General features: G+C 43.6%; 1 protein-coding gene across 1 annotated transcript; it reads left to right on the top strand.

Annotated features, from left to right (window-relative positions):
* On the top strand, nucleotides 1-23,058 carry LOC148341763 (uncharacterized). The gene is made up of 3 exons (XM_088287949.1): nucleotides 1-80; nucleotides 18,300-19,677; nucleotides 23,029-23,058. Exons 1-3 carry the CDS (start codon nucleotides 1-3, stop codon nucleotides 23,056-23,058), a joined length of 1,488 nt encoding a protein of 495 aa, XP_088144075.1.
* Nucleotides 23,059-27,022: the final 3,964 nt, after the last annotated feature.

Here is a 27,022-nt window from a genome sequence, read left to right as displayed (position 1 = left end):
ATGGTTACTACTGGCCTGGGTTGGTTTGACGCGTGTCCGTTCCGCTTTTTCCAAAGTAAAGTCATCCAATTGTCCGTCAAGTCAGCTCACACCATTCATTCCACCTTGTCACGGTCACGGTCTAAAACTTTTTGCCTCCCCAATAGTAACCACCTGGGTCTTGTTAGCCCATTGATTAAATAGCCCTGTGGCCAATGGATACCACACTGCACCCAAGTGGTGGGAGGTTTAAAGCAAACATACCTTAACGTAAAAAATGGCTCTTACACCATGCTTTATTGTTTTTTACAACGATTTTCAACAGTACATCCATTCCATCAAATATTCTTTTCAACAAAAGGCTCATAAAACAATCGAGATCTGCAAAAACTTGAAGGTGTTTATATAGTCCTATTTTTTCTGCCCCAAGCAAGTTGTTCCCTAATATCTTTATTTATTCTTTATTTATTTATTTTATTTGTTTCTATTTCTCCGTTAATCTATCTTTATTTTTACTTAATAGTTATACATTTGTCTAATTGTTGTATTTTCTGCAGTTTGCAATAAAGAAAAAGAAAAAAAAAAAAAAAGGATTTCCTTCGAGAAAATGGCTGTCTGTTCGGCACTAAAGCGGAAGAACAGGACACACCCCGCTGTGATATGATTGGCTGCCGGCTGCGTGGAGCACTGTCACGAACTCACCGACAGATGTCGCCAATTGCGATGCAAATCATTGTTATCTTCTTCTCAACAGAGAAAAAAACGCAAGATTTAAACCGTATGCACATGACCAAAGATTTTAGTTCCCAAATATGAACTTGACAGATGTATTGAATTTTACTTTTGTTGCTGGTTTTGTTTATACATCTGACACCATGTTGTTGGTTGGAGAGTATTCCAAATGTATTTCCCTATTATTAACAGTTGACATGATAAAGTGATACTTTATGTCAACATTGTTGCACCTTTGCCTTTTTACAGGATTTTTCGCCAGCGACGTGGTTGCGAATTTTAAATTCACTGTTTTATTATCGAAATGCTAGAGTTTTAAAAAAATGATTTCAGTGTTTTTACAAGTTCTTCAATATTTCATTATTCGTTTCAGTATTCATTAAACTGCGGTGATTCATTATTTATTTCAAGATTCATTGAACTGTTTTAGTAATAATTTAGTATCCGGTTTAATCGTTACTGTCATTACTTTTTAAATATTCGTGTCACTATTTTGTTCAGTCACTGATGGTGCAGTGGTACACTCGCCCGAGTTGTGTGCGGGCAACGTGGGTTCAGTTCCCACTCATTGACGGTGTCTAAGTCTGCCCTGTGACTGGCTGGCGACCAGTTGAGGGCGTAGTGCTCCTTTCGCCCGGAGTCAGCTGGGATAGGCTCTAGCGCCCTCCCGCGACCCTGTTCCTGATAAGCGGTGTGGATAATCACATGACTATTTTGTTCAATCTTAATGTTATGGAAAATTATTGAGCAAGTAAGGTTTTTGTTTTTTTATTGTGGCCGCCTGCTTTTGAAGAAAGTGCCTTTCGCATCTTGTACTCGAGGATTCTTTGTGAAGCCAAAACAACACGACCTTGACTGATAAGTAGGCTCAACGCAGAAAAAGTATCTTTTTGTTTTAAGATTACACAGTTCCTGTCAAATAAATCTTCATCTTTCTGTGTGCATCAGTATCTTCCCATCACTTCGCCCACTAAGATCACTCTGCAGACTGACCCAAAAGACAATTTATTTTCCAGACTATCTCATTGATCTTCCCTTACTGCTGAAAATTCCACAACAATCTGGGGTCAGACGTGGGCTAGCTGAATATCCGCCGGTGAAATTCAGGGATGCTGGCGGGTGGCCTACAGGGTCTGTGATGACAAATAATCGCTGACTCCAGTCGCCATCAGATTGCCAACTCTTGACATTCCAAAACCTTTGCGATAAACTGAGACAATTTGCGTGACTCTTTCTTGTTCTTTTTATAGTTAAACTTCTAGTTTTGTTTTTCACCTTTTCACACAGCGTAATGAAGGCCAGTTGAGCAAGTGGAACAAGTGATTTTATTGATGATTGTGGAAGGCAGCGATTTCATAAGCACTGTTTCTACTCACACCTTTTCCATTAGGTACTATTTAAAAGACAACTGAAAAGCATAACGTTAACAAATGTTGTTCCAGGCAAAGGCAATTAATTTCATTTACATATTTGATGTCAACACAAAAAAAATCATCACTCAGACACATTGGTTATTATGACAATGATTACATTGGCTTAGTGTCAATAAAAAAGCTTTGCAAAATTCAATACATCATATTTTATTCAAAATCACATTTACATCTTACCATGAGGAGTCAGTTCCTTCATTTTTTTTGTCTTTTTTTAAGCTTCAAGGATCGCTGCTATTCTCGCCATCACAATTGTGTCTCTCAGCACTATGTTTTGTGGCGAACATTTTAGCACAAACGCTGCAACTGAATGGCTTGTCTCCACTGTGTGTTCTTGTGTGGATCCGTAAATATGACTTTTCAGAGAAGCTTTTACCGCAAACCGAGCAGGAAAAAGGTTTTTCTCCAGTGTGTGTTCTTGTGTGGCTTTTTAAGTGCGACTTTTGAGAGAAATTCTTGCCACAAACGGAGCAGGAAAAACGTTTTTCACCACTGTGTGTTTTTCTATGTTTTGTTAAAGCCGAGTTGTCAGAGAAGCATTTTCCACAAACGGAGCATGAAAAAGGTTTTTCTCCAGTGTACGTTCTTATGTGATTTAATAAATCAGACTTTCGAAAGAAACATTTACCGCAAACCAAGCAGGAAAAAGGTTTTTCTCCAGTGTGCGTTCTTGTGTGATTTAATAAATCAGACTTTCGAGAGAAACATTTACCGCAAACCAAGCAGGAAAAAGGTTTTTCTCCACTGTGTGTTCTTGTGTGCCTTGTTAATCGTGACTTTAGAGAAAAGCTTTTACTGCAAACTGAGCAGGAAAAAGGTTTTTCACCACTGTGTGTTCTTGTGTGCCTTGTTAATCGTGACTTTAGAGAAAAACTTTTACTGCAAACTGAGCAGGAAAAAGGTTTTTCACCACTGTGTGTTCTTCTATGTTTTGTTAAAGTTGATTTTTGAGAGAATCATTTGCCACAAACTGAGCAGAAAAAAGGTTTTTCTCCACTGTGTGTTCTTGTGTGATTTGTTAAATGTGACTTTCGAGAGAAGCTTTTGCAACAAACTGAGCAGGAAAAAGGTTTTTCTCCACTGTGTGTTCTTGTATGTTCTGTTAATCGTGACTTTCGAGAAAAGGTTTTACCACAAACTGAGCAAGAAAAAGGTTTTTCTCCACTGTGTGTTCTTGTGTGACTTGTTAAATGCGACTTTTGGGCGAAGCATGTTCCACAAACTGAGCAAGAAAATGGTTTTTCTCCACTGTGTGTTCTTCTGTGCGGTTTTAAAGACAGCTTTGAAGTTAATGAGTCAGTGTGACATGCCCTTTCACCTTTGGCTTGCCCATCATCATCATCATCATCAGGAGAGCGTGATAATGTGTCCTCATTATGTGCTTGTGATGGCGCCCAGTGGTCTTCGTCACCTTCTGTTGTCACGTGATAACTTGAACTGCTGCTTGGAGGCTCCGCCCCTCTGTTGTCCTCACTCTCATCCTTGTTTGCATCTTCACTCTTTATAGGGACAACGTTCAGTGGTGACTTGTTGATCTCCTCCTCCTTTTTAATGTGAGTCAAGTCTGGCTCCTCTTTCACAGAACGGAGATCGGTTTCACTGACGTCTGTATGACACAGAAAGACAAATTTGGTTTGGTCAAGTCAAACCTCATGTGGTGACTTTGTCTTATATTGTTTCAACATGACTTGTGCCTGCCGCACACGGAGCAATGCGTGCAACCCGGTGTTAAAGAAATTACGTTTGTCATGTCATCATGTTTCAAAACCATGCTTACAGGTTAATAGAAGGTCACAAAAACATGGACCTCTTAAACCGGAAAAACGTTTGTTCAGTCGGAACAGAAGTTTCTATGCTGGCAGTTTAGCAGGAAGCCACAAAAACAGATGCACGTCTTGAACCTTGTTCGACGGAAAACCGTTGAGCAGAAGTGTGATCCAAAGATGTTTTGGAAGCTGAAACCGTTAGAACAAAAGGAAGCGTGTGGACGGGTGTGATAAAGTCAAAGTCTGTCCATTCTGTTTGAGTTTGCATATTCAAATCTGCTTCAATAAAAAGCCACATGAGAGAAGAAATCTTTGGCTTTCACTCTGGGAACTAAATGTTCCTGGGCTTGTTGGTAGAAAAGGGGGTTGTGATGTTCTCACTTTTTAAGCCCATAGTAAGCCAAAGATGCAGATGCATTCCTTGCAGCATGCGCTTGTTCAATGATGAGATCCGACCAACCCTGGGTGGATGCATTAAATGTATTTTAAATGTTTGGATGAGGTGAAACTATGCACATGTGCACAAAACAGTGCAGGGCCACCCGAGGTTAATTGACTCTCACCCCGACCAAGCCAGTACAAAGTTAATAAATAAGACCAATATGTACTTGATTTTTAAAAAAAACGTAATATTTTGTGTTTTATCCACTAAAATTGATCAACCGCCATTGATGTTTTCGCCGCAGTGTGCACATTTTTTAGAGTCAGGCAGAATTCCTTCCGTAAGGAATTGCTTGAACAAGATATAAAAACCAGAAAATGGAAAATAATCAGTTCAAATTTGATACTGGGAAAAACATGGAGTTATCCCCCCACTATTGGTTATTCTTTGGCATTTATTTTCTGCACTGATTTTATGAGGCATAAACAAATGTTCAGCAAACCGACAAGTAAAAGGCAATATTTAAAAATAAAGCGGCAATAACCTTGGACGCATTTCCCCAAACAACTTAATGTTGTGATCCATATTTTTAACGATAGAAAGTCGTTATTTACAAAGCAAATGAGAGTAAGACGGGTACAAACCTGCTTTGAGTGGCACAACACGAGGCTGCTTGCTAACTTCGCCCAGCAGTTGATGATGTTGCTCGTTCTCTTCTTTTATTCCACAAAGTTCATCTTTGTACTTGGGTGTCGTTCTTTCACTCATTTTCAAATGATAACTCCAAAAAATCCGCACTTGATCTCTGCTTGGCGATGAGTCATGTGCCTCTTTTTGTGAGCGGCTGGCTAGCTTACAAGCTAAGTTAACTACGCCGAAAAGCATCAACGCGCGAAGATGAGGTTATCGGGACACAAAGACTTAATGAATTATGTCGTAGTCCTTTAGAGTAGCACTGGACATTCTGTGAGAAAATTACAGTCAGTTCCACACTAAACCAGAAGAATTTAGCGGTGGGTGTTTTAGTTCCGGTGTGGACGGGTCGGTGGATGTGGTCGAGGTCCTTCGGAAGCTGCGCGCTTGCTAATGACGTCATGCTTTAAGCACGTATTTTTCAAATATCTTTCTTTGCAATAAAAAAAAAAAATCTTTCTTCGCCTCTGTGTTTGTTTTTATCCCTGACTGTTCTATTTTAATATATATTTTATATAATATTTTAATTCGGTTGATAAAAAAAAATTACTAAATAACTAAAATAACGCCACATTGCCGAGTAAACTCTGACGTCACTTCCGCCTTTGCCCCGAGAAGCCGCTGCTGCAAGAGCAGTGGGACGTTTAAGTTTCTCCTCCCGAACTTGCAACAATGCTGTGTTTCACTCGGGCTGCGAGATTGTATGAATATAATGTCTGCATATACTAGCAATGCCTCTCAATTATTTCACGCCCGCCCCTACCAAGAAGAAAAAAGATTCGCGCCCCCCCCACCACCATTTTTTTCTGTCTTTGTAGATTGATATTAGATTGTCAATAAAATATCCCTTAACTAAGCTAAATTGCTAAGAAATATAATTTTGAGAATTATTATTGTGAGGATATCGAAACTCAGTACTCTGTTGTGCAAATATTGATGAGATGATAAATATTTACTCATACGTTTTTTGTAAAATCTTTATTCACAAAAGCAAACCAAACACAGTTATTAATACCAAAATCCATGCGATGTATCTAATTTGAAATACTTAGCACCTGTCATGTCACTCAGGACTTCTTCACGCTTGGGAAACTGATAATGTTCTCTTATATGAAAAAAAATCACTACCTACCTTCTGCCAGGGAGTTGTGGGAAGGTCAGCTACTAATACGTACATAATAGAGAAAAGACAAAAAGAAGAGCCAGGGGGATTTTAAACAAAAATTCTTTGTAAATAACATAAAGCAACAGCTTTAGTATGTTTACGATACGTTTTTTAAAAAAAATTTTTATTGTTACTATACGTTTTTTTTAATGGTTACTAGTGATGGGTCCAGCGACACCGAGGCGTCGATGCGCGCGCGGAGCTTCCAGGGCAAACCCCGTGTCGGTGCGCGTACTGCTTTGAGAAAGTCACGTGACCACTACCAGAATCGTGTCGACACAGCGGTCGCGCGGCAAACTGTGTTCATAAGGAAGCGCATCTATCAACAGGATGGACGCTCAAAACAAGCATCGAGTTATTGGCACGTTACTTTGCATTAAATATCCGCAAGATGGAAGACGTCACTGTTGATGCGCACCCAGAGGTGCAGCGCTATATGTCAGCAGGACACGTTGCGCGTACGGAAGACCCGCTCTTATACTGGAAGTCCATGCAGGCAACGTTCCCTCACCTATTTATATTAGCCACACAGGCGTTGTGCACACCGGCCTCTTCAGTGCCTTGTGAGAGGATTTTCTCAAAGGCGGGGGAAATTGCCTCAAAAAAAGAAATAGACTGAATAACAAAACGCTGGAGAAACTAATTTTTTAGAATAAAAATCTTTAATTACAATGAGTCCATTGTCATTCACAACACTTTTACTTGGGCATTCAGACAGATGTTCTCTTAATTTATCAACTGCGTCTCGAATATCAAAGATTTTTTTTATGAAATTGCATGTATGTAAAAATAATGTGAAAGCAAATGCCTAATCAGAATCAGAAATCCCTTTGTCATTGTGCTCAAGTGTGCAACGAGATTCGAGAGCTCCCCTCTCCAGTGCAATACAACAATAATTCAGTTAAATATATAAATTAGATAAATATGAAAATAAATAGTGCGATGGAATGTAATACGAAATAGGATATATAAAAACACATCACGTCGCTAATCAATGGAATTGGATAAAATTAGTTTGACAGATCAGTGTCAGATGACCCTGTCAAATGTTTCCTGCAAGTCCACCAGGTGTCAGTATTCAGCAACACAGTGTCAACACAGTGTCAATACATTGTGTCACTGTGTCGAAACGATACAGGATGCCTCATCTACCCATCACTACACGCAGGTAACGTGACGCTGCTGGCTTGTGTCTCTTTATTTATTGACTTGCATTCTCGTCTATGTGCAGACACACTTGTTCGTCTGGTAACCAAAACACACATCAGGCAATACTGCCAACTAGTGGCCAATGATATAACTGCTATCATTACATCTCCCTTTCAAACGTTAAACAATGCCTTTGCTTTTTTTTCATTATTATTAGTTTTTATTAATATTATAATAATTTTGTTTTGTTATCAATTATTTTCACTTCTTATCAATATCCACACATTTTTATGCCAACAAGCAGCTCTACAACCGTTTTCGCAACAAAAACACAACATTAATCATTTTCAATCAGCCTGTCCGGTTGTCGTCTAACTCTTGTTGATCTTCGAAGAGGTTCAGTACTCCCAGAAATTGCTGGTGGTTGAGGTCTGTGCTCCTTCGATGTATCCGCCTGCTTTGCAGCCTCAGCCGCATCAGAAGATTTCTTACAGTTCCCGGGAACCTTCAGAAGACTCCTCCTGTTCCTCCTCACTCTTTGTCCATGCTTTGTTTCCACAATGTAAGATCTCGGTCCGGCTTCGATAAGGACAGTCACTTTTCTGTCCCAAAAATGAGGTCCCTCGATCCTTACAGTGTCTTTCTCAGAAAGAGGTTCCAGATGTTTTGTAGCTCTGTCATATGCAATTTTCTGTTTGAGTTTGAGCATTCTCTTCTTTTCAAACCAAATGTTGTTGTCCTGTCCTTGTGGTATTTGTGGAAGCGTGGTGCGAAGCTTACGGCACATGAGTAGGTCAGCAGGCGAAGCTCCCCACTCCAGAGGCGCAGCTCTGTAACTCAATAGGGCAAGGTAAGGATCAGATGCATCATCCTTGGCCTTCCTTAGCAGTCTCTTGATGATTTGCATTCCCTTCTCAGCCTGCCCATTTGCCTGTGGGTATAAAGGGCTTGAAGTGATGATGTGAGCCTCAGCCTCCTCCGCCGTAACGCAGTCCTTCATGTCACTGTTAGGGTGCGGCGCTCGGGATAACGCATCAGCAAGCACTATGTATTTTCCAGGCGTGTATATTAGCTCAAAATCATAGCGCTGCAATGTCATCATCATGCGTTGAATTCTGGGCGTCATGTCATTGAGATTTTTCTTCCTAATTGAAATCAGTGGCTTATGATCAGTCTCTGCTATGAACGTGGGCAGTCCATAAACATACGTGTGAAATTTGCCAAATCCAAACACTAGACCCAGTGACTCGTTTTCGATCTGAGCAGAGCGTTTTTCAGTCTCTGACATTGACCTGGATGCATAGGCTACAGGTTGCCATGTGTCTCTCGCCTTTTGCAGCAGTACGGCACCTAGCCCATCTTTCGACGCTTCAGTGGAAATTTTGGTTAGTTTTGATGGATCAAAGTAGGCAAGGACTGGCTCAGCTGTCACAGTTCTCTTTAGATCTTGCCATTCTTCGTCATGTTTTGTTGTCCACTCAAAGACTACGTTGTGATGCAGCAGCAAACTTAGGGACTTTGTTCTTGAAGAGAGGTTTGGAATGAACTTGCCCAGGAAATTTATCATCCCCATTGCTCGCAGAAGTCCTTTTTTTCTCAGTTGGAACTGGCATTTCCAGTATTGCTTGCACTTTGGTTCTGTCTGGCACCACTCCATCTGCTGTGAGCTTGTCTCCCAAGAATGTCAATTCTGTAACTCCAAACAGACATTTCAGAAATCAGACATCCCTTTATTGACATTGTACTCAAGTGTGCAACGAGATTAGACATTTCTCTCGTTTTAGTTTAAGTCCATTCATTTGAACTCTTTGTAGCAGTTCCTCGAATCTCTCATTGTGTTCTTGTTCCGTGTTTCCCCAAACAACCAAATCATCAATGTACACACGGGTTCCTTCCAGACCTTCTATGATTGACTCCATAGCTCTGTGAAAGATCTCAGGCGCAGACTTTATGCCAAATGGCAGTCTCAGAAAACAGAAACGCCCAAATGGTGTGTTGAAGGTGGTGTACCTGCTGCTTTCGGTGTCCAGCTTCAGCTGCCAAAATCCATGCGATGCATCTCATTTGCTAAAGTACTTAGCACCTGCCATGTCACTCAGGATTTCTTCACGGTTGGGAATCTGATAATGTTCTCTTTTAATGTTCTCATTCAGATCTTTGGGGTCGAGGCAAACACGTAACTCTGGGAAGTTCCTCTTTTCAACACACGTGATGGAATTTACCCAGTCGGTGGGTTCTTCCACTTTCTCTATGACTCCGATCGGTGTCATTCTGTTCAGTTCCTTTTTTAATCTCTCTTTGAGAGGGGCTGGAACTCTTCTCGGGGCATGTACTACAGGTTTAGCATCTTCCTTGAGCTGTATTTTATAAGTGTAAGGTAGCGTCCCTTGTCCTTTGAAGACAGAAAAGTATTTGTTCACTATACTCTTACTACCTTCACTCTGCAACACTTTGTTGTTCATATTGACATCCTTGCTGTTGATTTGGCAAATTCTTTTTACCAATCCAAGATCTTCAGATGTCCTGTCTCCAAGGATTGACTCCAGTCCACTTGGCACAATTGTGAACGTTAATTTGTGTTGTCTTCCCTTTGCTGTCACTTTTAGCCTACAACATCCCTTTGTTTTTATTGGCTGATTGTTGTCGGTTTTCAATTTCACGGCCTTGTTAGACGGTTGCGACAGCCAATCAGATCACGAGTTGGTTACAGTGAGCCTTTTCGCTGGCCTTATGCTGAGGGTGAGGAACGCGTTTTGTGATTGGATACTCACTCGTGAGGGGGCAGCGCGATGCCGAATCGACACACCCAAAAGTCGTAATTGGCGGCCGTTCGAAAATCTAAAATATATTCTTGCTTTTTTTAAACCACAATGGCCAAAGGAGGGAAAAGTGTGGATTTAATTTTAGATACACTTGCAAGGACATTTTCAAGTCAGACCTTTCAAGAGAAGCTATATCGTCCAACACTCACTCAGTGGTGCGTAAGTGTGTTTCTGGATATTATTTGTCCAGCCGTGGTGTCATAAATGATGGTATTTTGATGCGGATTCATTCAAGTCGAACAAAGTAGGAATTCCCTGAAGGCTCAGGTGTGAAATGCACTGAAGTAACTTAAAAAGTAAAAGTAAAAAAATTACGATTGTTTAAGAATGTGCAAGAAAGAACTCAATCTGATCGAAATGTTGTGCTTTGACAAATGTTGATAAATGATATTTTACAGGAGGTATTTATTTCTTTGTTGTTTATTCATTCAATTCTATACTTATTTCAATATTTGAGTATTATTTTTCTTTCAATATGTAGTATATTTTGTCTTTGAAGTGTGGGTCCTTGCTGCCTTCCGGAGAGGCAGCCGAGCAAGGCTGGATTGGTGATGGAAAAGAACAAAAGAAAGAAGAAAGATTTTATTCTCGTCACATGCTGATGTCAAAAGAAGTCTCCCCAAAAACGTGCAAGCCCCCTCTCAGACATTCCCTTCTTATAGGGAATGCCCAAATAGGACATGAATTTCTAATTTTCCCTTGTTGCATATGCATTCCCATCCTGCTAGTCTTCGGGATTTCCCTCCAAAAGTCCCCCAGAGGGAGAGCAGATGCGTCTCCCCGTTGGTACGACCAGTCTACTCGTGACCACCTTAAATTACTCTCATACCCTGGAAGGTCACTGACCTGGCGAGAGAATTGCCCCCACCATAAACAATGCTCTGGCCTATTTTCTCTCAGGGCAGTATCTGGTTACATCGGAACTTCAGAACCAAGACTGGTCACTTCTTTGAACTTCCCATATCTATATAAGGCCATTTAAAAATACATGACTTTTTTAAAATTTATTTAAATGTATATTTAAGCTTGCTTATATAATACTACAATATTTATTCAATTATTTTAATGTTAAATTATATCAATATCAATTTAAACCTTATTTCACTCTTGAATATTTCTGAACATATTTGTTCATTTGAATATGTATGCAATTTAAATTATTCCATCCATCCAGCCATTTTCTGCCGCTCGTCCGGGGTCGGGTTATTGAATTAATTTAATACCTAAGTATTTTTTACATTATAGTTTTTCTGAAGTGAGATTCTGCTTAGCAACAAACCCCAAACGCTTGATAGAGCTCAACCTAGAAAGTGTATTTAGCCAGTCAGAAATTTATTCAGAAAGTGAAATATTAAATGTATGTGAGGGGATATTTGAAGAGTTTGAGTTTTGTTCAATGGACCATTCATATACGAGCCAGCCAAACACAGCGAGAAAACCAGCGCTGACTCCAGTCGCCATCAAGTTGCCAACTCCTGACATACCAAAACCTTTGAGAGAAACTGAGACTATTTGCGTTTCTCTTTCTGGTTCTTTTTATAGTTCAACTTCGAGTTCTGTTTTTCACCTTTTCACAGCGTAATGAAGGCGAGTTGAGCAAGTGGAACAAGTCATTTTATTGATGATTGTGGAAGGCACCGATTTCATAAGCACTGTTTCTTCTCACACCTTTTCCATTAAATGCGATTAAAAAGACATCTGAAAAGCATAATGTTAAAAAATGTTGTACCAGGCAAAAGCAATAAATTTTATTTACATGTTTGAAGTAAACACACAAAAAAATCATCACCACTCAGACAGTGGTTCTTCTGGCACTGATCTCAATAAAAGAGCTTTGCAAAATTAAATTTCATCATATTTTATTGAAAATCACAATTACATTTTACGGAAGAGGATTAGGGCCATGAATGAGAAAAAAAAAAGATTGGAAGGATTCTGACTTTAATCTCAGAATTCTGACTTTATTCTCAGAATTCTGACTTTAATCTCAGAATTCTGACTTTAAAGTGAGAATTCTGACTTTAATCTCAGAATTCTGACTTTATTCTCAGAATTCTGACTTTAATCTCAGAATTCTGACTTTATTCTCAGAATTCTGACTTTAATCTCAGAATTCTGACTTTATTCTCAGAATTCTGACTTTAATCTCAGAATTCTGACTTTAAAGTGAGAATTCTGACTTTAATCTCAGAATTCTGACTTTAAAGTGAGAATTCTGACTTTAATCTCAGAATTCTGACTTTATTCTCAGAATTCTGACTTTAATCTCAGAATTCTGACTTTAAAGTGAGAATTCTGACTTTAATCTCAGAATTCTGACTTTATTCTCAGAATTCTGACTTTAATCTCAGAATTCTGACTTTATTCTCAGAATTCTGACTTTAATCTCAGAATTCTGACTTTATTCTCATAATTCTGACTTTAATCTCAGAATTCTGACTTTATTCTCAGAATTCTGACTTTAATCTCAGAATTCTGACTTTAAAGTGAGAATTCTGACTTTAATCTCAGAATTCTGACTTTATTCTCAGAATTCTGACTTTAATCTCAGAATTCTGACTTTAAAGTGAGAATTCTGACTTTAATCTCAGAATTCTGACTTTAAAGTGAGAATTCTGACTTTAATCTCAGAATTCTGACTTTATTCTCAGAATTCTGACTTTAATCTCAGAATTCTGACTTTAAAGTGAGAATTCTGACTTTAATCTCAGAATTCTGACTTTATTCTCAGAATTGATTAATCTCAGAATTCTGACTTTATTCTCAGAATTGATTAAAGTCAGAATTCTCACTTTAAAGTCAGAATTCTGAGATTAAAGTCAGAATTCTCACTTTAAAGTCAGAATTCTGAGATTAAAGTAAGAATTCTGAGAATAAAGTCAGAATTCTGAGATTAAAGTCAGAATCCTTCCAATCTTTTTTTTTTCTCATTCATGGCCCTAATCCTCTTCCGTACGAGTGAACCACAGCATTGTTGCAAATTCGGTAGGAGAAACGTAAACGTCCCAGAGCTGTTGCAGCAGCGGCTTCTCGAGGCATCGGCGGAAGTGACGTGGGGGCTGACTCGCCAATGTGGCGTTAATTTAGTTATTTTGTGAATTTTTTTATCAACCGATTTAAAACATTATATAAAATATATATTAAAATAGAACAGCCAGGGGTAAAAACAAACACAGAGGCAAAGAAAGATATTTGAAAAATACGCGCTTAAAGCATGACGTCATTAGCAAGCGCGCAGCTTTCGCAGGACCTCGACCACATCCACCGACTCGTCCACACCGGAACAAAAACGCCCACCGCTAAATTCTTCTGATTTAGTGTGGAACTGACTGTAATTTTATCAAAGGATGTCCAGTGCTACTCTCAAGGACTACGACATAATTCATTAAGTCTTTGTGTCCCGATAACCTCATCTTCGCGCGTTGATGCTTTTCGGCGTAGTTTGCTTAGCTTGTTAGCTAGCTAGCCGCTAACAAAAAGAGGCACATAACTCATCGCCAAGCAGAGATCAAGTGCGGATTTTTTGTAGTTATCATTTGAAAATGAATGAAAGAACGACACCCAAGTACAAAGATGAACTTTCTGGAATAAAAGAAGAGAACGAGCAACATCTTCAACTGCTGGACGAAGTTTGCAACCAGCCTCGTGTTGTGCCACACAAAGCAGGTTTGTACACGTCTTACTCTCATTTGCTTTGTCAAGAACGACTTTCTATTGTTAAAAATATGCATCACAACATTAAGTTGTTTGGGGAAATGCGTTCAAGGTTATTGCCGTTTTATTTTTAAATATTGCCTTTTACTTGTCGGTTTTCTAAACATTTGTTTATGCCAAATAAAATCAGTGCAGAAAATAAATGCCAAAGAATAACCAATAGTGGGGGGTGAACTCCATGTTTTCCCAGTATAAAATTTGAACTGATTATTTTACATTTTCAAATTTCTGGTTTTTATATCTTGTTCAAGCAATTCCTTCCGGAAGGAATTCTGCCTGACTCTACAAAATGTGCACACTGCGGCGAAAACATCAATGGCGGTTGATCAATTTTAGTGGATAAAATATTATTATTTTTTTTAAATCAAGTACGTATTAGTCTTATTTATTAACTTTGTACTGGCTTCGTCGGGTGAGAGTCAATGAACCTCGGGTGGCCCTGCACTGTTTTGTGCACGTGTGCGTAGTTTCACCCCATCAAAACATTTAAAATACATTGAATGCATCCATCCAGGGTTGCACGGATCTCATCAGTGAACAAGCGCATGCTGCAAGGAATGCATCTGCATCTTTGGCTTACGATGGGCTTAAAAAGGGAGAACGTCAAAACCCCCTTTTCTTCCAACAAGTCCAGGAAAATTTTGTTCCTGGTAATAAAGTTCCTGTGGCCCAGGTGGTTTGCATCTCCCCCACAACTCGTAGTTCCTGGTAATTTATCCAAATGACAATGATGACTTAACAGTGGGAGGTCTTTTGTCACTTTGTTACTCATTACTGACACCCTTTGGCTGTTAAGCATCATTGCAGTTACAAAATAATTCAGGGAACTCTTATAATATTATGGCGTATCTTAGTCTAATTTTAATACATATTGGATAACTTTAAAATATACATTCATTATTCAAATATGTCAACATGAAAGTCAGAGCGAAAGTATTGTTGCTTAATTTATGTGTAGGGATTTTGATTCTTCACACGTAATTTTGTTTTAAAATTTATTTAGAAACAAAAATTTTATAAAAAAAAAAAAAGGGGGGAATGTTGGAACATACTAGCAGGCGAAATGTCAGTTTGGGAAAAAAAAACAAACAAAACACAAACATAAATCATGCAATAAATAGCGACTATGATGCCAGGGCCTAGGGCTGGGCGATAAACCGAAAATTTACCGTTACCGGAATTTATTACTATGACCGAAATCATTTTGCCCATGTCGGTAAATTCAGTGTTTAAAAAAAAAAAGAAAAGCCTTTTCTGTCTGCGGCAATGTTCATGCCCCTTTAAAACCGCTACAGCGCCTCTAGTCACGTGACTCCACCCGCCTGATCGAGAAAGAAAACAGACGTCGCTGTCGAAGCTGGCGAATCACATCCAGAAGCTTTTTCACCACCCACAACACAACCATGCTGTGCTGAAAGTTCAAAGTGAGAAGCAAGGTTCGACAAGTGACAACAGCCCATTAACGGAGGCGACACCATACGAGAGAACGTCTCAGAGGAGGACGCAATAGCCTAGCACATAGCTAAAGATAAAGCTCCTCTAGTTCCAGTGGCGCGCACAGGATTTAAACGCTCCATGGAAGCCATATTTCCCGATATGGACAACATCGGGCCGGAAGCTTAGACATGTCAAGCATTTTGCATCCTCATCCGACTTGTGGTCGGGTCGCAACATGGATCCCTGATTGAGCCTAACTGTGCATTACATAGATGACAAGTGGCGACTGCGCACCAGAGTACTCGAGACGGCACATTTTCCCCGATGATGCACACTTGTTTATTTGTCTTGCATTGACATTTTCTTTCATTTTATTTACCATTTTTTTGTTTGGCATTATTTGCACCATGACAGCATCTTGGCGCAAGCTATTTGCAGAAAAAGATTTTGCAAGAGGTACCCTTTTTCTTTGTGACATTGTTCAAGTCATGCAAAGCAAGCTATTTCGAATGTTTATACAAATGATTTTTGGACATTTATTTTTCATTGAAAGTAATGTGTACCAGTTGGTCAATAAAAAAAACAGTCAGTACGCATTTCCTGCATTTATTTTGATTTTAGTCCACGGGGAATTTATCGTGCATTTATCGTTATCGAGGTAAAATTGCTCAATTAATCGCGATATGGTTTTGAGGTCACATCGCCCAGCCCTACCAGGGCCCCTTTAATTCTTTTAGGCATACAGATTAGAATGGAAGCAAAAAGTACCCACGATGAAACTATCTCTAAATGCAAAATGAAATACTTGTAAACATATTTCACTTGAAGGATTCCTATTCTATCAATGACATTATGTTGCGATGGCCCCCAGTGGTCTGCATCAATAAGTTGGGGTCCCACAACAGGTGTTCCATCACACCCACACAATAGCCTGTGTGTGCTTACTTCAGCTCGCTTCCAGAAACGTCTGTGACTAATTCAGGAATTAAATCGGGCATCAGCCGCAACATGCTTCCTTTTTAAATGCTCGTTTATCACTGTTGTGCTGCTAGGAAAGGGAGGTTTACATCGTAGAATGTAATTTTGTGAAATGCACCCATGGTCCGGTCCAAATCGGGGTCGCACGCATTAATCCGTGTGCGGCAGGCACAAGTCAAGGTAGCACGGTAGAAACAATATAAGACAAAGTCGCCGCCTGACCTTTGACTTGACCAAATTAAATGTGTGTGTCTTATTGTGCCCGACAGAGGTCAGTGAAAACGATCTCCGTTTTGTGAAAGAGGAGCCAGACTTGAGTCACATCAAAAAGGAGGAGGAGGAGGAGGAGGAGGAGATCAACAAGTCACCAGTGAACATTGTCCCTTTTAAGACTGAAGTTGAAAACAAGGATGTGAGTGAGGACAACAGAGGGGCGCAGCCTACAAGCAGCAGCTCAAGTTATCACGTGACAACAGAAGGTGATGAAGACCACTGGGGGCCATCACAAGCACACAGTGAGGACACATTATCAGACGCTCATGACAATGATGATGATAATGGGCAAGAAAACCCCTTTTCTTGCTCAGTTTGTGGTAAAAGCTTCTCTCAAAATTCAAGTTTAACAATCCACACAAGAATGCACATTGGAATGCATCTGCATCTTTGGCTTACTATGGGCTTAAAAAGGGAGTACGCCACAACCCCCTTTTCTACCAACAAGGCCAGGAACATTTAGTTCCTGGTAATAAAGTTCCTGTGGCCCAGGTGGTTTGCATCTCCCCCACAACTCATAGTTCCTGGTAATTTATCCAAATGAGAATGATGATGTATCAGTGGGGGAGGTCTTGTGTTACTTTGTTACTCATTACTGACACCCTATGGCTGTTAAGCATCATTGCAGTTCCAAAATAATTCAGTGAACTCTAAAAAAATATTTTGGTGTATATTAGTTGAATTAGAATACATATTCCAGAAACGTCTGTGACTATGTCAGGAATGAAATCGGGCATCAGCCGCAACGTGCTTCCTTTTTAAATGCTCGTTTATCACTGTTGTGCTGCTAAAGGGAGGTTTACATTGTAGGACGTAATTTTGTGAAATGCCCCCATGGTCGGGTCCAAGTTGAGGTCGCACGCATTGCTCCGTATGCGGCAGGCACAAGTCAAGATAGCACGGTAGAAAATAAGACAAAGTCGCCGCCTGAGGTTTGACTTGACCAAACCAAATTTGTCTTTCTCCAGACGTCAGTGAAAACGGTCTCCGTTCTGTGAAAGAGGAGCCAGACTTGACTCACATCAAAAAGGAGGAGGAGGAGGAGGAGGAGATCAACAAGTCACCAGTGAACGTTCTCCCTATAAAGACTGAAGATGAAAACAAGAATGAGAGTGAGGACAACAGAGGGCCGGAGCCTACAAGCAGCAGCTCAAGTCATCACGTGACAACAGAAGGTGATGAAGACCACTGGGGGCCATCACAAGCACATAATGAGGACACATTATCAGACGCTCATGACGCTCATGACGATGATGATACTAATGATGATGATGATGATGATGATGGGCAAGCCAAAGGTGAAAGGGCATGTCACACTGACTCATTCACTTCAAAGCTGTCTTTAAAAGGGCACAGAAAAACACACAGTGGTGAAAAACCTTTTTCTTGCTCAGTTTGTGGAAAATGCTTCTCTCAAAAGGCAAATTTAACAGAGCACGCAAGAACACACACTGGAGAAAAACCTTTTACTTGCTCAGTTTGTGGTAAAAGCTTCTCTCAAAATTCAAGTTTAACAATCCACACAAGAACGCACAGTGGAGAAAAACCTTTTTCCTGCTCAGTTTGTGGTAGACGCTTCTCTGAAAAGTCAAATTTAACTTGTCACACAAGAACACACACTGGAGAAAACTCTTTTTCTTGCTCAGTTTGTGGTAAAAGTTTCTCTCAAAATTCAAGTTTAACAATCCACACAAGAATGCACAGTGGAGAAAAACCATTTTCCTGCTCAGTTTGTGGAAGACGCTTCTCTGTAAAGTCAAATTTAACTTGTCACACAAGAACACACACTGGAGAAAAACCTTTTTCTTGCTCGGTTTGTGGCAAGAGTTTCTCCCAAAATTCTCATTTAACAATCCACACAACAACACACACTGGAGAAAACCCTTTTTCCTGCTCAGTTTGTGGCAAAAGCTTCTCTGGAAAGTCTAATTTAAGAAAACACACAGCAACACATAGTGGAGAAAAACCTTTTTCTTGCTCAGTTTGTGGCAAAAGCTTCTCTTTTAAGTCAAATTTAACAAGTCACACAAGAATACATAGTGGAGAAAACCCTTTTTCTTGCTCAGTTTGTGGAAAATGCTTCTCTCAAAAGGCAAATTTAACAGAACACGCAAGAACACACACTGGAGAAAAACCTTTTACTTGCTCAGTTTGTGGTAAAAGCTTCTCTCAAAATTCAAGTTTAACAATCCACACAAGAACGCACAGTGGAGAAAAACCTTTTTCCTGCTCAGTTTGTGGTAGACGCTTCTCTGAAAAGTCAAATTTAACTTGTCACACAAGAACACACACTGGAGAAAACCCTTTTTCTTGCTCAGTTTGTGGTAAAAGCTTCTCTAAAAATTCAAGTTTAACAATCCACACAAGAACGCACAGTGGAGAAAAACCTTTTTCCTGCTCAGTTTGTGGAAGACGCTTCTCTGTAAAGTCAAATTTAACTTGTCACACAAGAACACACACTGGAGAAAAACCTTTTTCTTGCTCAGTTTGTGGCAAGAGTTTCTCCCAAAATTCTCATTTAACAATCCACACAACAACACACACTGGAGAAAACCCTTTTTCCTGCTCAGTTTGTGGCAAAAGCTTCTCTGGAAAGTCTAATTTAAGAAAACACACAGCAACACATAGTGGAGAAAAACCTTTTTCTTGCTCAGTTTGTGGCAAAAGCTTCTCTTTTAAGTCAAATTTAACAAGTCACACAAGAATACATAGTGGAGAAAACCCTTTTTCTTGCTCAGTTTGTGGAAAATGCTTCTCTCAAAAGGCAAATTTAACAGAACACGCAAGAACACACACTGGAGAAAAACCTTTTACTTGCTCAGTTTGTGGTAAAAGCTTCTCTCAAAATTCAAGTTTAACAATCCACACAAGAACGCACAGTGGAGAAAAACCTTTTTCCTGCTCAGTTTGTGGTAGACGCTTCTCTGAAAAGTCAAATTTAACTTGTCACACAAGAACACACACTGGAGAAAACCCTTTTTCTTGCTCAGTTTGTGGTAAAAGCTTCTCTAAAAATTCAAGTTTAACAATCCACACAAGAACGCACAGTGGAGAAAAACCTTTTTCCTGCTCAGTTTGTGGAAGACGCTTCTCTGTAAAGTCAAATTTAACTTGTCACACAAGAACACACACTGGAGAAAAACCTTTTTCTTGCTCAGTTTGTGGCAAGAGTTTCTCCCAAAATTCTCATTTAACAATCCACACAACAACACACACTGGAGAAAACCCTTTTTCCTGCTCAGTTTGTGGCAAAGGCTTCTCTGTGAGGTCAAGTTTACGAAGCCACACAAGAACACACAATGGAGACAAGCCATTCAGTTGCAGCGTTTGTTCTAAAAAAATTGCCACGAAACCGGAAGCTGAGAGACACGATTGTGCTGGCGAGAATTGCTGCGATCCTTGAAGCTTAAAAAAAGACAAAAAAAACTGAAGGAACTGACTCTTTGTGGTAAGATGTAAATTTTGATTTTGAATAAAATATGAAAAATTGAATTTTTCAAAGCTCTTTTATTGACTTAATGCCAATGTGATCAGTGCCAGAAGAACCATTGTGTCTGAGTGATGATGATCGTTTTTTTTTGTTTTCATATCAAACATTATAAATGAAATTAATTGCCTTTGCCTAGAACAACATTTGTTAACGTTATGCTTTTCAGTTGTCTTTTTAATCGTACTTAATGGAAAAGGTGTGAGAAGAAACGGTGCTTATGAAATCGGTGCCTTCCACAGTCATCAATAAAATCACTTGTTCCACTTGCTCAACTGGCCTTCATTACACTGTGAAAAGGTGAAAAACTGAACTAGAAGTTGAACTCTAAAAAGAACCAGAAAGAGAAACGCAAATAGTCTCAGTTTCTCTCAAAGGTTTTGGTATGTCAGGAGTTGGCAACTTGATGGCGACTGGAGTCAGCGCTGGTTTTCTCGCTGTGTTTGGCTGGCTCGTATATGTATGGTCCATTGAACATAACTCAAACTCTTCAAATATCCCCTCACATTTAATATTATGCTTTCTGAATAAATTTCTGCAAAATACACTTAATGGGTTGAGCTCTATCAAGTGTTTGGGGTTTGTTGCTAAGCAGAATCTCACTTTGGAAAAAACTATCATTTTGTCAAATATACCAAATATTTTTTTTCATGCTGTATTATATTTTTTATACATTGGATTATTTATATAGTGAAATAGGAAAATCTTAAAATGTAAAATTGGAAACCACCTACAGACTTAATTAAATTAACAAATATAGAAACATTTTATAAATAATGAACTAATTGAGAAGAGTCCTGATCTTGAAATAAATATTGAATTATAAAAAATACTAAAAAAATAATTCAATAACCCGACCCTGGATGAGCGGCAGAAAATGGCTGGATGGATGGAATAATTTAAATTGCACACATTTTCAAAAGAACAAATATGTTCAGAAATATTCAAGTGTGAAATAAAAAGGTTCAAATTGTTGATAATTTTACATACTAAAACAATTGAATAAATATTGTATTATTACATAAGCAAGCTTAAATATACATTGAAATAAATAAAAAAAAAAGTTGTGTATTTTTAAATGGCCTTATATAGATATGGGAAGTAATTCTCTTTATGAAACTATGAAGGGACTGGAGCTCACAGAAGTGACCAGTCTTGGTTCTGAAGTTCCGATGTAACCAGATACTGCCCTGAGAGAAAATAGGCCTGAGCATTGTTTATGGTGGGGGCAATTCTCTCGCCAGGTCAGTGACCTTCCAGGGTATGGAAGTAATTTAAGGTGCCTTCAGTGAAGTCCTACTTGAATGAATCCACATCAAAATACCATCATTTATGACACCACGGCTGGACAAATAATATCCAGAAACACACTTACGCACCACTGAGTGAGTGTTGGACGATATAGCTTCTCTTGAAAGGTCCGACTTGAAAATGTCTTTGCAAGTGTATCTACAAGGCGCCGCGTTCAGGACCCAGTCTCCCCAGGAGGCCTGGGTTCGAATCTCGAATTTCCCCATTGTGGGACTAATAAAGGGAATATTATTATTATTATTAATTAAATCCACAGGACCTTTTCAAACTTGTCTTTATCTTCGGGTTCATTGAATACCTCGATGGCCTCCGGCATTGGTTCGCAAAAGGGCTATTTTTCTTTCGTCCGCTCTGTTTCCGACTCCCACGTCGGCAAGGTAGAGCAGGAATTGTTGCTTGAAAGCCCGCCAACTCACGTCCAGATTTCCCTTCATTTTTAGTGCTTCTGGTGGCCTTACGGAGTCCATCTCGCGTCAGTCCTTTTCTTGACCCGCGACCTGGTACCATGTAATGTTCTGTCTTCTATCTTAAGAAGTCACGCAGGTAACGTAATGCTGCAAGCTTGTGTGTCTTTATTTACTGACTTGCATTCTCGTCTATGTGCAGTCACACTTGTTCATCTGGTAACCATTAATTGCACTCAATCACCTTTTTAAACTTGTTTGTGAAGCTTGTATCAGGCACTTGAAGAAGATATTGTAATTAACGTAGACCCACCAAATTTTATATCTATATCTATTTCAATTCCCAGACTGTTGTAAAAGCTTTCTTTGTATATAATCTAGACAGTGGCATCCTCACAGGCATTGCCCCCAGAAACAATTTTACAACGTATACATTTAGTTGTGCCGATAATCACCACAATCCAGAAGTGTTGGTTCGCAATAATGTCCTAATGATATCCAGCTAATATGGCACAATGTTAGAATTTGGCTTTGCAAGATGGGCAAATTATTCCTGAATTGTCATGACCCGTGTCGGGCATGTCAGTGTGTTTGTTGTTATTTTCTTCCCTCCTTCGTGCCATGTGCTTTTCTGTTATTGTTTTGTCAGCTGTGTAGGGGCGTTTCCCTCTCAGCCGTCTCGTCCTCACCAGCCACGCACCTGTTCCCTGTCAACCATCACGCACCTGATTCCCATCTGCTCCCCTGATTACTCGGACTATTTAAGCTTCCCAGACCAACTACTCAGCGTCATTGCCACACTTTCCGGACTTCCACGACCACGTTTGTTCCTGTCAAGCTCATGCTCTTGTTCACGTCCTCGTTCCCGTTCCCGTTACGTCCCTCAGCGTTTTGCACCGGCTTCTGTTCCTCGTCCTCCTTTTCTGTTAGTCACGTTTTGGTTGCCCTTGATACCTAGCACCCTGCCACGTTGTTTGTCCTTGTTTGTTTCATTTAATAAATTCCCTTCACGTTACCCACCTCTCGGCCTCCTCGCCTTTTGGGTCCACCTCCTCCTCGCCGTAAGGCGAGCCCCCCGACAGAATGACCCGACCTAGAAAGAAGGACCCAGCGAGGGGCTCGCGGCGGCGTCATGGACACCGCCACACGGACAACCTCCCTCAACCTGCCGATCAGCTCAGCGCCACGTCTGCTACACTCCCCTCGTCTCCAGATTACGTCATCGACGGTTTACCCGTCATTCCACCCCATCTGATCATCGACTCGGATCAAAAGGACGATCTCGAGTATATCTACCGTCTTTCAGACGCCCAGCGCACCCGGACTCAATCAGTGACCAGATTTCTGAACTTCAGGCCCACTTTGCTAAAATGGAAGCTCACTTGGCCCAGAAGGAGGAGGAGATGCTGGCTGTACTGGCAAAGAGGGAGGAGGAGAACCTCGCCCAGAAGAGGAACCAGGAACTGGAAGCTCAGATCTCGGAGCTGCAGGAGGATCTGGAATCGGAGAGACAGGCGCGCAACAAGGCAGATGAGGCGCGCAGAGACCTTGGAGAGGAGCTGGAAGCTCTCAAGACTGAGTTGGAGGACACTTTAGACTCAACTGCAGCACAGCAAGAGCTGCAGGTCAAGTTTGGAGAGAGCGAACAGCAGAGGCGGGAGATGGCTGACAAGTTGGCCAAGATGCAGTCGGAGCTGGACAATGTCAACAGTCTGCTGACTGAAGCCGAGGGCAGAAACATCAAAGTCAGCCAAGACCTGTCTTCAGTGGAGTCGCAGCTGCAGGATGCACAGGAGATGCTCCAAGAGGAGACTCGCCAAAAGCTGAGCCTCTCCACTCGCTTGCGGCAGCAGGAGGACGAGCGGAACGCTCTGCGGAAGATGCTGGCTGAGGCAGAAGAGGGCAAGAGGAACGCGGAGAAGCAGGTCTCCTCACTTCAAGCCCAGCTGGTCGACATGAAGAAGGCTGATGGGGATCAGGTCCCCCGTCTCGGCTGCGCCCGGTCCGAATGCTGCGCCCGGCCCGCAGTCGCCTCCACGTCAGCTGCAGCAACCCATGTCGCCTCCACGTCAGCTGCAGAAACCCATGTCGCCTCCACGTCAGCTGCAGCAACCCATGTCGCCTCCACGTCAGCTGCAGCAACCCATGTCGCCTCCACGTCAGCTGCAGCAACCCATGTCGCCTCCACGTCAGCTGCAGCAACCCACGTCGCCTCCACGTCAGCTGCAGCAACCCACGCCGCCTCCACGCCAGCTGCAGCAACCCACGTCGCCTCCACGCCAGCTGCAGCAACCCATGCCGCCTCCACGCCAGCTGCGCAGACCATGCCGCCTCCACGTCAGCTGCAGCAACCCACGGTGCCTCCACATCAGCTGCAGCAATCCACGCCGCTTCCACGTCAGCTGCAGCAATCCACGCCGCTTCCACGTCAGCTGCAGCAATCCACGCCGCTTCCACGTCAGCTGCAGCAACCCACGCCGCTTCCACGTCAGCTGCAGCAACCCACGCCGCTCCCTCGTCGGCTGCAGCTTCCAGTGCCGGTCCCTCACCAGCTGCAACCTCCAGAGTCCCACTCCGGCTCACCGTCAGCTGCTGAGCCCCGTCCCGGCACCTCCCTAGCTGCGAAGCCCCGTCCCGGCTCCTCGCCAGCTGCTAAGCCCCGTCCCGGCTCCTCGCCAGCTGCTGAGCCCCGTCCCGGCTCCCCGCCAGCTGCTGAGCCCCGTCCCGGCTCCTCGCCAGCTGCTGAGCCCCGTCCCGGCTCCTCGCCAGCTGCTGAGCCCCGTCCCGGCTCCTCGCCAGCTGCTGAACCCAGTCCCGGCTCCCCGCCAGCTGCTGAGCCCCGTCCCGGCTCCCCGCCAGCTGCTGAGCCCCGTTCCGGCTCCTCGCCAGCCGCTGAGCCCCGTTCCGGCTCCCCGCCAGCTGCTGAGTCCCGTCCCGGCTCCTCGCCAGCTGCTGAGTCCCGTCCCGGCTCCTCGCCAGCTGCTGAGTCCCGTGCCGGCTTCTCGCCAGCTGCTGAGTCCCGTCCCGGCTCCTCGCCAGCTGCTGAGCCCCGTTCCGGCGCCTTGCCAGCGCCCCAGGTCCACGTTCCGGCGGAGCACGTCTTGCATCCGCTCCCAGTTCCCGATCCAGCGGAGCACGCTGTGCGTCCGTTCCAAGTTCACGTCCCGGCGGAGCACGTCCTGCGTCCGCCTCAAGCTCATGTCCCGGCGGAGCACGTCCTGCGCCCGCCTCAAGTCCATGTTCAGGCGGAGCACTCCCTCCGTCCGTCCCAAGTTCACGTCCCGGCAGAGCACGTCCTGCGTCCGCCTCAAGCTCATGTCCCGGCGGAGCACGTCCTGCGTCCGTCTCAAGGTCAAGTCCACGTTCAGGCGGAGCACTCCCTGCATCCGTCCCAAGTTCACGTCCCGGCGGAGCACGTCCTGCGTCCGTCTCAAGGTCAAGTCCACGTTCAGGCGGAGCACTCCCTGTATCCATCCCAAGTTCACGTCCCGGCGGAGCACGTCCTGCGTCCGTCTCAAGGTCAAGTCCACGTTCAGGCGGAGCACTCCCTGCATCCGTCCCAAGTTCACGTCCCGGCGTAGCACTCCCTGCATCCGTCCCAAGTTCACGTCCCGGCGTAGCACGTCCTGCGTCCGCCTCAAGCTCATGTCCCGGCGGAGCACGTCCTGCGCCCGTCCCAAGTCCTTGTTCTGGCAGAGCACGTCCCGCAGCCGCCTCAGGTCTTTGATCCGACGGCGCTCGTCCTGCACCCGTCGCAAGTTCCTGCCTCGACGGCGGTGAACAATTCCCTGCCGTCCCAAGTCACGTTCGCGACGGCGTCCAAAGGACCGCCGTCGTTTCCCGCCTCTGTCTCGGCGGTCGTCGACGACGCGCCGCCGCCCTTCGTCTCTGCCTCGGCGACGTCTGATGAACCGTCGCCGCCTCCCGCCTCTGTCTCGGCGACGTCCGATGATCCGCCACTGCTCCCGGTTCCTGCCTCGGCGGTGGACGACGACCAACCGCCGCTCCACGTTCCTGTCTCGGCGGGGCTCGACGACCAGTCGGCGCTCCACATTCCTGTCTCGGCGGGGCTCGACGACCAGTCGCCGCTCCACGTTCCTGTCTCGGCGGGGCTCGACGACCAGCCGCCGCTCCACGTTCCCGTCTCGGCGGGGTTCGACGACCAGCCGCCGCTCCACGTTCCTGTCTGGGCGGGGTTCGACGACCAGCCGCCGCTCCAAGTACCTGCCTCGACGGCGCTCGACGACCTACCGCCGCGTCTCGTCCCTGCTCCGGCGGCGTCCGGCGATCCACCGCGTCTCGTCCCCGTCTCGGCGGCGTCCGACGACCAGCCGCCGCTCCACGTTCCTGTCTCGGCGGTGCTCAACGACCAGCCGCCGCTCCACGTTCCTGTCTCGGCGGGGTTCGACAACCAGCCGCCGCTCCACGTTCCTGTCTCGGCGGGGTTCGACAACCAGCCGCCGCCCCAAGTGCCTGCCTCGACGGCGGTCAACGACCCACCGCCGCGTCTCGTCCCTGCTCCGGCGGCGTCCGGCGATCCACCGTGTCTCGTCTCCGTCTCGGCGGCGGTGTCCAACGTCCTACCGTCGCTCCAAGTTACTGCCTCGGTTGCGCCCACCTCAACGCCGGCCCAAGCCCCGTCCTCTGCTGCACCCAGCGTTGCGCCGCCGCCTCTCGTCTCAGCCCCGTCGGCGGACTCCTTTTGGCGTTCGGGTCGCCCCGGACGTCCGCCTGAATGGCCACAATGGGACGTGCTGGTCTGGCCGCCCGCACGCCCTCCTGAAGGGCCGCGAAAGGACTTGCTGGTCTGGCCTCCCGGACACCCGCCAGACCGGTCCCGAACACGGGTGGTGGTCCCACCTCCCGACCCCTTCCGCCCACCCTCGTTTTTGGACTTTGTTCTTTGGGTTGTTGTTTTTTTTCTTTTGGCTTTATTTGGGACGTCTGGAATCCGTCCCTTGAGGGGGGGGTACTGTCATGACCCGTGTCGGGCATGTCAGTGTGTTTGTTGTTATTTTCTTCCCTCCTTCGTGCCATGTGCTTTTCTGTTATTGTTTTGTCAGCTGTGTAGGGGCGTTTCCCTCTCAGCCGTCTCGTCCTCACCAGCCACGCACCTGTTCCCTGTCAACCATCAAGCACCTGATTCCCATCTGCTCCCCTGATTACTCGGACTATTTAAGCTTCCCAGACCAACTACTGAGCGTCGGGTCATTGCCACACTTTCCGGACTTCCACGACCACGTTTCTTCCTGTCAAGCTCATGCTCTTGTTCACGTCCTCGTTCCCGTTACGTCCCTCAG

Source organism: Idiotropiscis lumnitzeri, chromosome 2 (assembly GCF_059441095.1).
Source record: "Idiotropiscis lumnitzeri isolate Australia: NSW breed Sydney's pygmy pipehorse chromosome 2, RoL_Ilum_1.0, whole genome shotgun sequence".
NCBI lineage: Eukaryota > Metazoa > Chordata > Actinopteri > Syngnathiformes > Syngnathidae > Idiotropiscis > Idiotropiscis lumnitzeri.
Note: the sequence above shows the minus strand (reverse complement) of the source record. Positions and strands in the feature narration are given on the sequence as shown.

Bases quoted from the DNA above. Each gene is read 5' to 3' on its own strand.
- LOC148341763 (XM_088287949.1), top strand. From the start codon at position 1: ATGGTTACTACTGGCCTGGGTTGGTTTGACGCGTGTCCGTTCCGCTTT. The intron at 81-18,299 runs GTCAGCTCACAC...TTGTCACACAAG, and splicing joins GTCATCCAATTGTCCGTCAA to AACACACACTGGAGAAAAAC. The intron at 19,678-23,028 runs GTTTGTGGCAAG...ACCGTCTTTCAG, and splicing joins AAAAACCTTTTTCTTGCTCA to ACGCCCAGCGCACCCGGACT.